At 37.6% G+C, this 14,730-nt stretch overlaps 1 protein-coding gene across 7 annotated transcripts in view; it reads left to right on the forward strand.

The window, feature by feature from the left end:
* Positions 1-385: 385 nt before the first annotated feature.
* Positions 386-14,730, forward strand: part of LOC124774883 (phosphatidylinositol 3,4,5-trisphosphate 3-phosphatase and dual-specificity protein phosphatase PTEN) — a 232,102-nt gene continuing 217,757 nt past the window's right edge. For 4 of the 7 annotated variants that reach the window (XM_047249534.1, XM_047249535.1, XM_047249536.1 and 1 more), the window contains exons 1-4: positions 387-1,283; positions 2,744-2,873; positions 6,988-7,162; positions 9,147-9,254. In XM_047249534.1, the coding sequence (XP_047105490.1) occupies positions 1,025-1,283; positions 2,744-2,873; positions 6,988-7,162; positions 9,147-9,254 (672 nt within the window). In that variant the 5' untranslated portion in view covers positions 387-1,024. Of the gene's footprint in view, positions 1,284-2,743; positions 2,874-6,987; positions 7,163-9,146; positions 9,255-14,730 lie in introns of all 7 variants that reach the window. The other 3 variants (XM_047249531.1, XM_047249530.1, XM_047249533.1) reach the window with 3 other exon arrangements.

Genomic DNA, 14,730 nt, shown 5'->3' on the forward strand with positions numbered 1-14,730 from the left:
CGCTCAAATATGACTGTAGCATATTATTTGCATTTAATGTTGCCTTAACTTTTTATGCTGAGTCGCTGTTCTTAAATTTATGTTAAAAACAATCACTTCTTTTTCTATTGTTAGCAGTATACTGGAAAGAAACTTCAAGTTCTTTTATAAGCAACTTTCCCTCTTCATTTGTTATGGTTTGGGGAGTCTTTCTTCGTTAATATTCTGGTTACTGTTTTTATTTCACATCATATGTATCCGCTTTTGAATTCAGAAACGCTCCCTGGGTTTTGCTAATGTCGTTTTGAAGCAATGACTTTCGAGCATTGTTCAAAAACGGTTTGATTTTATGTTGAATGTGGGTACTTTGTAATTGCTATAGAAGGCAGTGATTAATCAAGGATGTTACTTAACATCTCGATGTTCGATCTGTCCTAAAAACTGTGGAAGTTAATGGTTGAAATGGAATTGATATACAACTTTGAAATTTTTGTATGTGTGATAAAAACCATTATTTGTAGACTGACACTACATCAAACAGAATGTTGATTGTAAACGTACAGTCCAGACCGTTTCAATGACCCGATTTTGAGTACTGAAATAAGGAAACAGACGTGACGGAAGTGCGATATTTTCCGGAAATCGAACAGTGAGGCAGGCGCTTAGGACGGCAAGACAAAGCGTTAGTTTATGAGTATGATGGTGAGACTTGGGTTTAAAATCTTCAAGTGAATAGCATCTCGGAAAAGTATAGGACGCGAGATTTTTTAGGAAAGGACTGGCTATCAAAAATGCCGTGACATACTGTATTGATTACGCCTTCTCGTTACCGCAAACAAAACTGATGAAGATAACGCAAAAGTAATAGTAGTGCACATGAGACCTGACAGATTGAATAGTATGAAAATTTGCCCCGGATGAATTTTATCGTCTGGTTTTGAAGAACAGTGTTTGTGTTGAAATGCGTTCATTTGCCTCAATGTTAGTTGACACATCAAGTGAAAGCTAATATTATTTATTCTTTGAGAGGTGCAGTGATTTTTTTATGGGGTTATGCTTCTCTTGCAGAAAGTCGAGACTAGAAAGTTTAAAATCCGAACAGTTTTCCGCTTCTGCAACTCCACTCCATGTTTGCGTGGAAGAGCAAAAGGGACCAGAAATTGGTTCATCTTCTAAAGAGATCTGTCAGTACACAAAAATGGCTAACACAATCTCCAACATAAAAATGACTAATCCTGTAAGGATCCTTGTGAGTAAAAGGAGAAAACGATATACGCAGGATGGATTTAATTTGGATTTGACATGTATCCTTTACGTATGTTTCTAGGTTTTTGATTGATAAGAATGAAAAGCTCACTAAAATTAGGCTGCCAAATTTAGCCACAAAATGTTTTTTTTTTTTTTTTTTTTTTTTACAGCATCGCTACTAAGATTCCAGCATTTCTTTTCCATCACCTTTTAGTTTTACGCCAATTGTACCATACGCGTCGGTGTCGTTCGCGAAGTGCAGTATGAATTACATACTGAATAATCTTCCAGGTAAAGCTAGACAGTCCATCAAGATTTGTGAACGAATCTTACAAAATAACAAATCTTTCATCCTTGGTAATCCTCAAATTTAGTAACTTGTTGACTGAGCGAGCAGCAGTTGGTTACAAATAGGGGGTAGAACATCTTAAGTGAAACTCTCAAAAATATCTTGGCTCTAGGAATATGCACCCTTGTGGTCATTGTAGGCACAAATGTTAGGCAATGGTTGTGGTATTCGGTATGTGATATGTCAATTGCTGTGGCTGGACTTGCACATTAGAGATATGCCTTTCGTGAAGATATATTATGGGTGCAATACCAGTAAATAATGAAGAAATATGTTATATTCCTGCAGTGGGTTGAATGCTGAGTTTTTAATATTTTCCCTGTTTTTCTCAACCATTCTTTGTCAGTATGTACCTGGAGTTCCTTGTGAACATTGTAGGTTATTTGCATTTGATTTTATAAGCTGGTTTCCTTTAAAGTATACATAATTAGTAAACAGCAGATGGGAATTTTATAATTCTCCTTATGTAAAGCTTAGAATAGTTGTTCGAGGCAGCAAATAAAAGTTGCAAATGCAGTACATATATTCTCTCTCTCTCTCTCTCTCTCTCTCTCTCTCTCTCTCTCTCTGTGTGTGTGTGTGTGTGTGTGTGTGTGTGTGTGTGTGTGTGTGTGTGTGTGTGTGTGTACTAAATTCCACATTATTTACTCAAAGATCAGTTCTTCATTTGTCCAATTGACATACAGCTTATAAAATCACACTGAAAATGGTTAAGGTTAGATCTGCTAGTGTTGCGTGAAATTTCAAGTGAACAATTGGTGTTTAAATTGGCAGCAACAGTTTTTGCAGTTCATACTTTTTTCTTCCTGGATGAAAAAATGTTAGTTACTTGCATACTCCTTTATAAAGTTATTTATGTAATTTATGGCATCTGGAGTTTAAGATTTGACTGGGTTGCATTCAGCACCTCAAAATATTTGCTATCCTTGTTACAGCATAAACATTAGTTCTTTCGGATATTAAATGTAGAGTCAAATTATTCTGCTTGTTGTGCTCTCGTCGCAATCATTGTTTGGGGGCTTAGCAAAGACAGAATTCGTGGGAAGGAAGAGATTGAGTGAAGTAATGAAGATGATTATTTAGTGCTATTTCCCAGAAGTTATGTGACCAATAATTGAATTTTGTCTCATTTTTGAATGACATAATTTTTCTTAATCAACCATACAGACATTAAGAGCAATCTCATAGCAATGGGGTTTCCAGCTCAGAAACTTGAAGGTGTGTACCGCAACCACATTGATGACGTTGTGAAATTTCTGGAGTCCAAACACAAAGACCACTACAAGATCTACAATCTGTAAGTTGTCATGGAGTTTACTAATCAGTGACAGTCCAGTTTAATATGTTGCACTGAAAACTGTAATTTTAAGTGTGTGATTCAGAATTGACTCATAATCTAATACATGCTGCATCAATGGTGCAGAAGTTTCTTAGCATTGTTGTAATATACGATTGAAGGATTGTGGAAAATATGATTGTCGTCTTACATGCAGAAGTTAGGCAAATATCTGGTCTGGAAAATATTGTGATATGAAAATTAAAGCCTATATATCTCAAGCAAAGTTGTCTAGACACCCATAACAAGGGAGATTTGCTTCTAGATGTTACTTGTTAATTTTCCAGCGTGTAATTGTACTTCAGAAAATTTTGTTTACAACCAGTCACTGCAAATTTGTGGAGTTAAAAATGTAGACATGAACTTTTAGCTGAATGATAAGAAATAAACTTTAAGAGTTTTACTGATGACATTGTAATTCTGTCAAAAATGGCAAAGGACTTGGAACAGCAGTGGAATGGAAGGAATAACATTCTGAAAGCAGAATATATATGATGAATGTCAGCACAAATAAAATGAGTGAGGAAATAGAGTTAATCAGGTGATGCTGGTAGAATTAGATTGGGGAGTGAAACACTAGAAGTAGCAAAATAACTGATAGCAGTAGTAGAGAGTATATAAAATATGTAGTCTGGCTGTAGCAAGAATTGCATCTGGAAAAGAGAAGTTTGATAACATCAAATATAAATTTAAGTGTTGTGAAGCTTTTTCTGAAGGTGTTTGTCTGGAGTGTAGCCTTATGAGGTAGCAAAATGTGTATTATAGACAGTTCAAATGAGGGGAGAATATAAACTTTTGAAATGTGGTGCTACAGAAGAATGCTGAAGACCAGAGTACTAATGTGTGGTAGTATTAAATCAAATTGGAAAGACATTAAATTTATGGCACAACTTGAGCAAAAGAAGGCATTAAGGAATCCTCAATTTGGTGATGGAGGGAAGTGTGTCAGGTAAATATTACGGGAAACTGAGGCTTGACTATATTCAGCAGATTGAAATGAATGATGTGGAGTAGTTTCACAGATAAGAAGAGACTTAAATGGGAGAAACTGGTGTGGAGAGCTGCATCAAGCTAATTTTTGGACTGAAAACAGCAGTAGCATTGGCAGCAGCAGAAGCAACAACAATGGGTGGGCCAGAGTGTGATACTATAACCCCCCTGAAGTCTTGGTAGTGGTGACAGTAATTTGTAGCATAGCCCGAGATCTAGGGGATAATTTGATTGAGAGTTGGTGAAACCATTGAGTGTGACAGACCGATGTGTAGCTTAGTCTGTTTGGAGAAACTGGCACTGATATGATGGTTAAGTCACCACATTGTTTACTACATTTGTTGTGTGTTTCCTCCATCACCGGTGAAAGCTGATAACTAATAGTGATCATTCCTCTTTGTCCATACAGTGTTATAACTTCATGGACAACATAAGTTTCATCACAGTGGTGGCTTTTCTGGAAATGCAATTGCTTATTGCGTCTGGGTTATTAAAGATATTTTTTGAATAACAACAAGTTTGTTCGGAATGTGGAAGTTGCCGCTTTTATTGACTTTCTTAGTAAGCACCAAATATGACTGAATCTTAGTTTTCAGTACAATCTGTAAATCTAAGAACCCAGAATTTAGTGTGATTAAATATTGCACTTTGTGGCCTCATTCAAACAGTAAATGTGTTCTTGGTTTCTTTTTTTTTTTCCAAACAAAAGCTTGATAAAATTAATATTCATGTCTCTGGCATGAGGCTATATGCTTGCAATCCAGTGATTCAATTGATCGTTTTATCCATTTAAGTTTCCCACAACTCATGGACTACATTACAGTGAATTATTTTAGTAGTTTTATGTCCCTATAAGCATATGAGGATGTCACAACAGGTAGCAATGAGATGAGCTGCTGAAGTTGTCACCTAAGATTTTAACCTAAAGTATATCTAAAAGCACTAAAAGTATTGAAAGATATTTTGACAAGAATGACATAGCTACTAGCTAATTTAAGTTTTCACATGATTTACCATGCTAATGGAACAGAGCCTGTGCTCAGTTGAGACTTTGGCCCTAAAATTTAGTTGGTCCTATAGTTTTTTATTCTTTCAAAGTATTGTGGCAAATTATCAGCAGTACGTGTCTGATGTGTATGTGAACATGTTTGGTTGTGGTAGGATCAGTCACTGCCATACGCTGAGCATGTCAGCAATCTTTGCGGAGCTCCTTGCTTATACTCCACAAGTGTCTTGTCACTGTATTCCTCTTCAATAATCTTGAACAGTTGTAGCAGAAATAGCCATATTAAAAAAAAAAAAAAAAAAAACAAAGTATCACAGCATTTTGATGGAGGCTATGGATATTGATTTCTATGGCTAAACCTAAGACAACATTGTTAAAAACCATGTTTGGATATTTTTGATTGGATCTACAAGTATTTGAGGTAAACAATTTTGAATATGGCTATTTTCTATGCCTATTTACAGTGTGGGAGGTTTTCTTCTATAAAATACTTTTTATGGAATTATTTTTGGTTAATTTAATCCATTTTTATCAAGATACAGTTAATACATGTGTAGAAGTAGCTTTTGCGACTTATTAGTTTCTTTCTTGAGGAGAAAAAGGGGTACGTTGGGAACGTTAAAAAAGGAAGGACAGGTTCCTCTGACATAAGGATTTCCTTTTTGGGAAATACGGAAGCGTCCGATTCCGCCCATCTGCTTTGACCCATGACGTCACAAATATGGCGGAAACAAAAACAAACACGTACACTTTCCACAAGAAGCCTAATGACACTAACAGGACAAGCGCGGGAAATGGGGTGTTTTGGGTGGGGGGCAAACTAAATATAAACAAATTTATACGCCTTGTGTAGCTACAACGTGTAAGTGAAGACAGCCATGCATGAATACCCACCCACCTCCCCAGGGGTCGTAACCCCTGCAACCCATAGAAGATAAAGATGCTTCAGTAGCTGATGAGTGTTTTTTGTCTTTTTTTAAAAAAAATCTCACAGGATAGAACGAACAGATCAGAAAGATAAATATAATAAACTAAAACAGAAATTGGAGGGAACAGATAATTAAAATAAGTAATAAGTGTTTTTAAACTAAAAAAAAAATAAAAAATCTCAAGAGATAGAACGAACAGATCGGAAAAGTAAATAAAATAAAATAAAATAAATCAGAACTGGAGACAGCCACACTCATACCAAACTCCGCGCCGTCATGACGTCACACACGACAACACCCTTACGCCACGGGTCAAAGCCGACGCGTGGGATCGGACGCTTCTGTCGACCCCCTTTTTATTTTGACCAACCAACTTTCCTCCCTGAGAGAGGCTAGGATAGTTTTTTATACCTTCATGTGTATGTTGGCATTTCTCCTTCTGAAAGTAAGTACTGTCCAGCAATTCTGTCCCTCAACTTTACAGTTTTGTCAGGGGAATTTTTCTGTAGATACTATTTGCTGCCAATACATTTTGTTTTCTAAATTTATTTCTGCAAGAATGTTCTAGGAAGGAAATTTCTATTTCATCTGATAGCAGCTTCCTATAATTTCACATTACTATTTTGTGTATACTTGGTCTGCAGTGTCACATATTCTGATGCAAGATAAGTGTGAGAGTAAAGCAGCCTGTGTGTTTACACTAGTCCCACATATTTTTTCTGTTAGAAAGTTAGTGTTCAGATCTGCTAGTGAAAATAGAAATTCTGGCAATACACTGTCAAAATTCTTTTTCGAGTATCTATGGCAGACTCATGGCACTGTGCAGATTTTTGTTAGCCTTAATTAATTTGAATTGCAGAAGGTAACTGCCTGGATGGCACAGTCACTACTTTCCTTCTTCATCATTGTCTGTTCAAGGTTTGAGCTTCACACTATAATGGCTTTGTGGTTGACAGGATATTAATTCCTGATCTTCTATACTTCTGTATTTTTATTAGAGAGAGACTGTTCACACTTTGGCTCTGTTTGCGTTGGTTGAGTTACTTGAAATTTTTTCCCCATTTATATTTTTCCTTATTGCATAAACAAGTTTTTTGGTTAAATTTTGAAGTGTAACAGTGAATATTTTTATTTTATTTTTTTGTTGCAGGTGTTCTGAACGATCATATGATGTGAGCAAATTCCAACAGAGAGTGTCTGTTTACCCTTTTGATGATCACAACCCTCCCAAAATGGAACTGATTGGTCCATTCTGTGCTGATGTTCATGAGTGGCTATCTCAGGATCCCAGAAATGTTGCCGCTGTCCACTGCAAAGCTGGAAAGGTAATATGCACCTTCCCTTCAGTGTCACACATTGCCTCATACGTAAAATGCTGATAGCGTCTAAAAACTACAGAGATTGTAAAAATAATTGATGCTGTTCATCAAAGCATTGGGTGACCGTAAGAACTACAGCATATTTGGTGTCTGGTATTACATGAAGTACATGTTGTATGTATAGTTTGTCAATCCTGTGTAGTTGTAAGGCAGAGATGACTGTAAATAATTTCTTGTCAGTGAGTATGCTGAAAGTAACTGTCAAACTCAAATATGAATTCCAGTGCTTTTTGCCTTTTATGTAGTATTTTTGTGACTCAGAAGTTTGATATTTCATAACACAATTGGTATTCTCTTGCCAAACCAGTTCATGGTCTCATGTGGTTACTACACTGATGTAATGACATTTTTTCTGTTCTCTGTTGGAAGATGAAGAAAGGGTAGGAGGGGAGGGAAAAATCAACAGCACTGACACTAATGAAGCTATGATCTCAATGTGTAGTTACAATTTTATAGTAATGTGGTTATTATTTCATGATTGTGCATCACTTACAACTGGTGACATCATTACTCTTGTAGAAATTTGCATGCTGCCTATTTCAGTCAAACCACCACTTTAAAATTCCCTTTCAGACGATCTGTTTTCTTCTGCTTGCTGTATTCGCATGTGACGTAAACCATCTGGGCTATAGAGGGTAGCTAGCATAAAGGGCACCACAACACTTTGAGACATTTCCTGATCACTTTGATGAAAAGAAGTAAAAGGCACTGTGAAATGCAACACATAATACTGCTGATATTAAAATCAGAAGTATGTAATATGTTCCTTCTGATATGCATCTCTCACCCTATTCTGTGGAAGTTGAATTGAAGCGTACTGTTGTTTCTGCTTTTTGATTTTGTGTAAATCCAAGGACACATATTGAGTATCATCTTCCAAGGGGACCTTTCAGACTGGCTGTCTTTGATTTCCTTCATACTTTTCACACTTGAGGGTTGGTGCATGGCATCAATCTCCTAAAGCAGTGTTATGTAAATAATAATAAAAAAAGATAAAATAATTTTTGAAGATTGAAGTGTTTAAGTACAAATGTTCCAAGCTTATTAGTAGACTTTCTAGTAGCTGAGGAATTTGTATGCAAGCTTTGTAATCACAGTTGCTTGTAAAGTGTCTCATTTGTAGCAACACTTTTCTTCCCTTTTGTTCAATTATATCTGTACTATCAAATGGAAATGTTAATCATGAAATAGTGAATAATAATTTTTTTTTATAAAATATCATCTTTTTATTTTTAATTATTAATCACATGAAGATAAATTAAAATGTGATTGACATATGAAATGCCATATTTTTGAATGAAAAAACTATACACAGCAGTAGCACCATTCAATCTCTAGAAACCAAATATGTTGTTTCATCTGATGCATTTTTATACAAAATTTTATTTTATTATGAATACTCACATTTTCATTTGATAAGTTATTAAGAGGAAAAAATTGTTTATATTAAAATGTTGTTATTCTGTATTTGTTAACTGACATTTACATTTGATAGTAAATGTACAATTGAAGTAAAGATAAAAAAAAATTATACTAAAAGTGAGAATCAAACCAGCAACGTCACAACTGCGAAACTCTTCATGTTAAGATTCTGCTAGAATGAGTTTGAAATGTTTGTGCTTACATTGATCAGAAATCTTGAAATACTATTTTTTCAAGTGTTTTTATTTTACTTTTTAAAGAATTGTGTTCTGCTTCAGGAAATTGGGAGAAAATTTAAGAGATCCCCTTGTTAGTAATAGTGGGTACCTATCTCATACCTGCAGAGTTTGATTTTAAGCACATTTAAAGAATTTGTTACTTGTTCAGTAGTGCACTGATTGGACTGAATTTAGTATTTTTATGACTCTTTTATTTGTAATAGAAATTTTGCTAGACAAAAGTTCATTGTTCAGAATAATTTAAGCATTCGTTCATTTTGTTTGTTCAGGGCCGAACAGGTGTTATGGTTTGCTGCTATCTGTTGCACAGCAAGCTGTACTCGACAGCAAATGAAGCACTCAGTTACTATGCTGGAATGAGGACGCATGATAAAAAGGTGAATATTCAAAGCATTGAGAAATAAGTTACCTGTATGGAAAGCTGAGAAACTGTCTAAGTACTTGTTATGGAACCACATTAGATCTCTGAATATCTGATGTTTGTGATCCTTTGAGAGACTACTCTCCACATCGTGTCTTGCATGAAGGTTTATGTTTTTCATAAGTATTACTATGTCATTTATTTGTGAAGAATAAAAGTGTATAATGTACAGTTTGGTTTTATGGCAAGTTTAGTAATCAAGGCAAAACTTTTTGACTAGTTTCATTCTTGTGGGAGAACTCATTACTTGCATAAGGATGCAGGAAAACTCTATGCAGAATTGCTATAGAAATTTTTAAGTAAAAGTTTCCACAGCAGTGCTAAATACATTAACACATTGGAAGAAATATGTAATTTAGGCTGTGGTAAGATAGTCAGTGTCTGAAGAATGAGATGCATGTGGGATGTGGTAATGTAACCACATTTAAGTCTGTTGAACAAACAAATTTACAAAAGAAATACTTTCATTGAATATACAGATACAGATATTTAATTCTTGTCACCTACAAAGAACTGCTCTCCTAGCAACGCTTCCGCTTCGTTATGCATTTCTGGAAAGTTTATCTAGATGTCTTGTTGGTGCTGCATTGTTCTCCACAATGATCCTTTCAATACAGTTTCAATTTTGGAAGGAAAAATTGGTAAATTTTGTCAGTGGCCAAGCGCACACTGTTTTTGTGTAAAAGGCTAGATCAGGTCCAGTGGTGTACTTAGGTGTTTTAGGCAGCAATGTTGTCAGCACTTGCTGTGATGTATGATTGGAATGAATGGGTGTGTCAGCTGCTGGGTCTATGCAGCCAATGAGCCAGCAGCTGACAAAAGAGTATATTTCAAAGGAATAGTGTCACATACTCATGTTTGTGTATCATAATCTCTGAATTCCTAACACATTTGGAAGAAACAGGCAAATATTTTGACAGCCAATATTATTAATTTAATTTAAGCTGTGCTCTTATGTCCCAACCTAATAACAACCTCATAATTTGTGACTGGTTTGGAAGAAACAAATATATGCAACAACAAAGGTTATTAATATAATTTTTGCAAATACAGTAAAACTGTCTTATTCCAACATAACCTAAACCTGAAACTAAGCTACCAATCAGACTGTTACCACAACCAGGTTTTTTAGCGTTCACACTCATTGACTTTGTGAAATCGCAACCAAACTGCCACATTGCAACCTAGTCACAACCTCCTAATTAATAACATATTTCGTCAAAGTTAGCTATTTGTGACAACAATGAAGAACAGTGGTTTCTATTTTGGTGCCAGAAATTCGCTGCCTCATTTGTCACCTCTCATCGGTTATCTGAAAGTATTACCCTCATGCACAGGTGAATGTGACATGTTGCCAAGCTGTGAGTAGTAAGCATCACTGTGACTGCTGCTGGTCCTGATCTCGACTTCGGCCCCGCACGTGCCTGTGATGTATATCACATATTGGTCATGCAACGTTATGTCCCCACAGTGAGATTTTCACTCTGCAGCGGAGTGTGTGCTGATATTAAACTTCCTGGCAGATTAAAACTGTGTGCCGGACCGAGACTCGAACTCGGGACCTTTGCCTTTTACGGGCAAGTGCTCTGCAAACTGAGCTACCCAAGCACGACTCGTGCCCCGTCCTCACAGCTTTACTTCCGCCAGTACCTCATCTCCTACCTTCCAAACTTTACAGAAGCTTTCCTATGAACCTTGCAGGACTAACACTCCTGAAAGAAAGGATATTGCGGAGACATGGCTTAGCCACAGCCTGGGGGATGTTTCCAGTTCAGAGTTAGTCTCGGTCCGTCACACAGTTTTAATCTGCCAGGAAGTTTCATATCGGCGCACACTCCGCTGCAGAGTGAAAATCTCATTCTGGAAACATCCCCCAGGCCGTGGCTAAGCCATGTCTCCGCAATATCCTTTCTTTCAGGAGTGCTAGTCCTGCAAGGTTTGTAGGAGAGCGTTGTGTGGACACCTGCCCCCCGCCCCCCCCCCCCCCCCCCCGAGCATAGGACTTTCAGTAGCCTATGTTATCGGTGACAACCTCATGCAAAACCATATAGAAAGTTTTTGGGAAGTGTTCAGAAACATCTACATCCATACTCCGCAAGTCACCTGACGGTGTGTGGCGTAGTGTACCTTGAGTACCTCTATTGGTTCTCCCTTCTATTCCAGTCTCGTATTGTTCGTGGAAACGAGGACTGTCGGTATGCTTCTGTGTGGGCTCTAATCTCTCCGATTTTATCCTCATGGTCTCTTCACGAGATATACGTAGGAGGGAGCAATATACTGCTTGACTCTTCGGTGAAGGTATGTTCTCGAAACTTCAGCAAAAGCCTGTACCGAGCTACTGAGCCTCTCTCCTGCAGAGTCTTCCACTGCAGTTTATCTATCATCTCTGTAACGCTTTCGCGATTACTAAATGATCCTGTAACGAAGCGCGCTGCTCTCCATTGGATCCTCTCTCTCTCTCTCTCTCTCTCTCTCTCTCCCTCCTATCAACCCTATCTGGTACGGATCCCACACTGCTGAGCAGTATTCAAGCAGTGGGCGAACAAGCGTACTGTAACCTACTTCCTTTGTTTTCGGATTGCATTTCCTTAAGAGTCTTCCAGTGAATCTCAGTCTGGCATCTGCTTTACCGACGATCAACTTTATATGATCATTCCATTTTAAATCACTCCTAATGCGTACTCCCAGATAATTTATGTCATTAACTTCTTCCAGTTGCTGACCTATTTTGTAGCTAAATGATAAGGGATCTATCTTTCTATGTATTCGCAGCACATTACACTTGTCTACATTGAGATTCAATTTCCAGTCCCTGCACCATGCGTCTATTTGCTGCAGATCCTCTTGCATTTCAGTACAATTTTCCATTGTTACAACCTCTCGATATACCACAGCATGATGCACAAAAAGCCTCAGTGAACTTCTGATATCATCCACAAGGTCATTTATGTATATTGTGAATAGCAACGGTCCTACGACACTCCCCTGCGTCACACCTGAAATCACTCTTACTTCGGAAGACTTCTCTCCATTGAGATTGACATGCTGCATTCTCTTATCTAGGAACTCTTCAATCCAATCACACAACTGATCTGATAGTCCATATGCTCGTACGTTGTTCATTAAACGACTGTGGGGAACTGTATCGAATGGCTTGCAGAAGTCAAGAATTGTGGCATCCACCTGCGAACCCGTGTCTATGGCCCTCTGAGTCTCGTGGATGAATAGTGCGAGCTGGGTTTCACACGACCGTCTTTTTCGAAACCCATGCTGATTCCTACAGTGTAGAATTCTAGTCTCCAGAAAAGTCATTATACTCAAACATAATACGTGTTCCAAAATTCTACAACTGATCGACGTTAGAGATATAGGTCTATAGTTCTGCACATCTGTTCGACGTCCCTTCTTGAAAATGGGGATGACCTGTGCCCTTTTCCAATCCTTTGGAATGCTACGCTCTTCTAGAGACCTACGGTACACCGCTGCAAGAAGGGGGGGGGGGGGGCAAGTTCCTTCGCGTACTCTGTGTAAAATCGAACTGGTATCCCATCAGTCCAACAGCCTTTCCTCCTTTGAGCGATTTTAATTGTTTCTCTATCCCTCTGTCGTCTATTTCGATATCTACCATTTTGTCATCTGTGCGACAATTTAGAGAAGGAACTACAGTGCAGTCTTCCCCTGTGAAACAGCTTTGGAAAAAGACATTTAGTATTTCGGCCTTTAGTCTGTCATACTCTGTTTCAGTACCATTTTGGTCACAGAGTGTCTGGACATTTTGTTTTGATCCACCTTCCGCTTTGACATAAAACCAACATTTCTTAGGATTTTCTGCTAAGTCAGTACATAGAACTTTACTTTCGAATTCATTGAACGCCTCTCGCATAGCCCTCCTCACACTACATTTCGCAAGGCTTTGGCTATGTTTATGTTTGCTGTGAAGTTCCCTTTGCTTCTGTAGCAGTTTTCTAACTCTGTTGTTGTACCACGGTGGCTCTTTTCCATGTCTTACGATCTTCCTTGGCACATACTCATCTAACGCATATTGTATGATGGTTTTGAACTTGTCCACTGATCCTCAACACTATCTGTACGTGAGACAAAACTTTTGTGTTGAGCCGTCAGGTACTCTGTAATCTGCTTTTTGTCACTGTTGCTAAACAGAAAAATCTTCCTACCTTTTTTAATATTTCTATTTACGGCTGAAATCATCAATGCAGTAACCGCTTTATGATCGCTGATTCCCTGTTCTGCGTTCACTGTTTCAAATAGTTTGGGTCTGTTTGTCACCAGAAGGTCTAATATGTTATTGCCACGAGTCAGATCTCTGTTTAACTGCTCAAGGTAGTTTTCAGATAAAGCACTTAAAAAAAATTTCATTGGATTCTTTGTCCCTGCCACCCGTTATGAACGTTTGAGTCCCCCAGTCTATATCCGGCAAATTAAAATCTCCACCCAGAACTATAACATGGTGGGGAAATCTACTCGAAATATTTTCCAAATTATCCTTCAGGTGCTCAGCCACAACAGCTGCTGAGCTAGGGGGCCTATAGAGACATCCAATTACCATGCCTGAGCCTGCTTCAACCGTGAAAGTTCAGAGATGGTGCATAATTGATTTTCATGAACTGTTTTGTCAGTTTTGTTGACAAGATCATTATTCACAACCGAAGGCCTGCCATTCCTCCATTCATCATGAATGTTCGAAGACTTTTAAAAAATCTGACTGATTGCTGGGCAGCACCTTCACTCATAACATTTGGACCTATGCAATATGCAGTTGAAGATGAACATCTACTGCTGAAATTTTTTGCAGCGAAAGCTTATTATTGCTCGCACTTCGTGTTTCATAGGGTTTGTTATAGCTATGCTCATGTTTTGAGGTTATAACAAGCAAATGCATGACAGCAAGGTTCCTGTTTTCACATATGGTTTCTTACTATATCATACAAGATGTAGATGTGACAGTGGTGGCGTTCTGTGCAGAAATACCAGTGCCATGCTAGAACAGCAGTTACTTTCCAAGATGCCTTTGTACGATTTGCTTACACTCTAACTGCAAGTAATTCGTAGTGTTTGTATGTTAAAATCTGGTATTTATTTTTCTTGCTATTGAAAGAAAACAATCTCAATTATTGCATTAGGTGCTCTAAATTTGCTGCTGTTCCACCATCTTAATTCCTGTGGTTGTTCATGACCAACATTACAAACGTAGATCTTACATAGCTCCTTGTAAAATTTTACCAAAATAGTCTTAACATGGTGCGATAAGAGCCATCCGATTTCTTTCCTTTTTACGAAACTCCCAGTTGACAAAGTAGAAGAGGCAGGTGAATTGCCATGATGAAGAAACATGAGTTATCTTGACACGTCTGCGATCCCTTTCTGATCACACATTTTGAAAATGCTTGCATAATATAAATCTATATTTTATC

This window comes from Schistocerca piceifrons, chromosome 2 (genome assembly GCF_021461385.2).
Source record: "Schistocerca piceifrons isolate TAMUIC-IGC-003096 chromosome 2, iqSchPice1.1, whole genome shotgun sequence".
In the NCBI taxonomy this organism is placed as follows: domain Eukaryota; kingdom Metazoa; phylum Arthropoda; class Insecta; order Orthoptera; family Acrididae; genus Schistocerca; species Schistocerca piceifrons.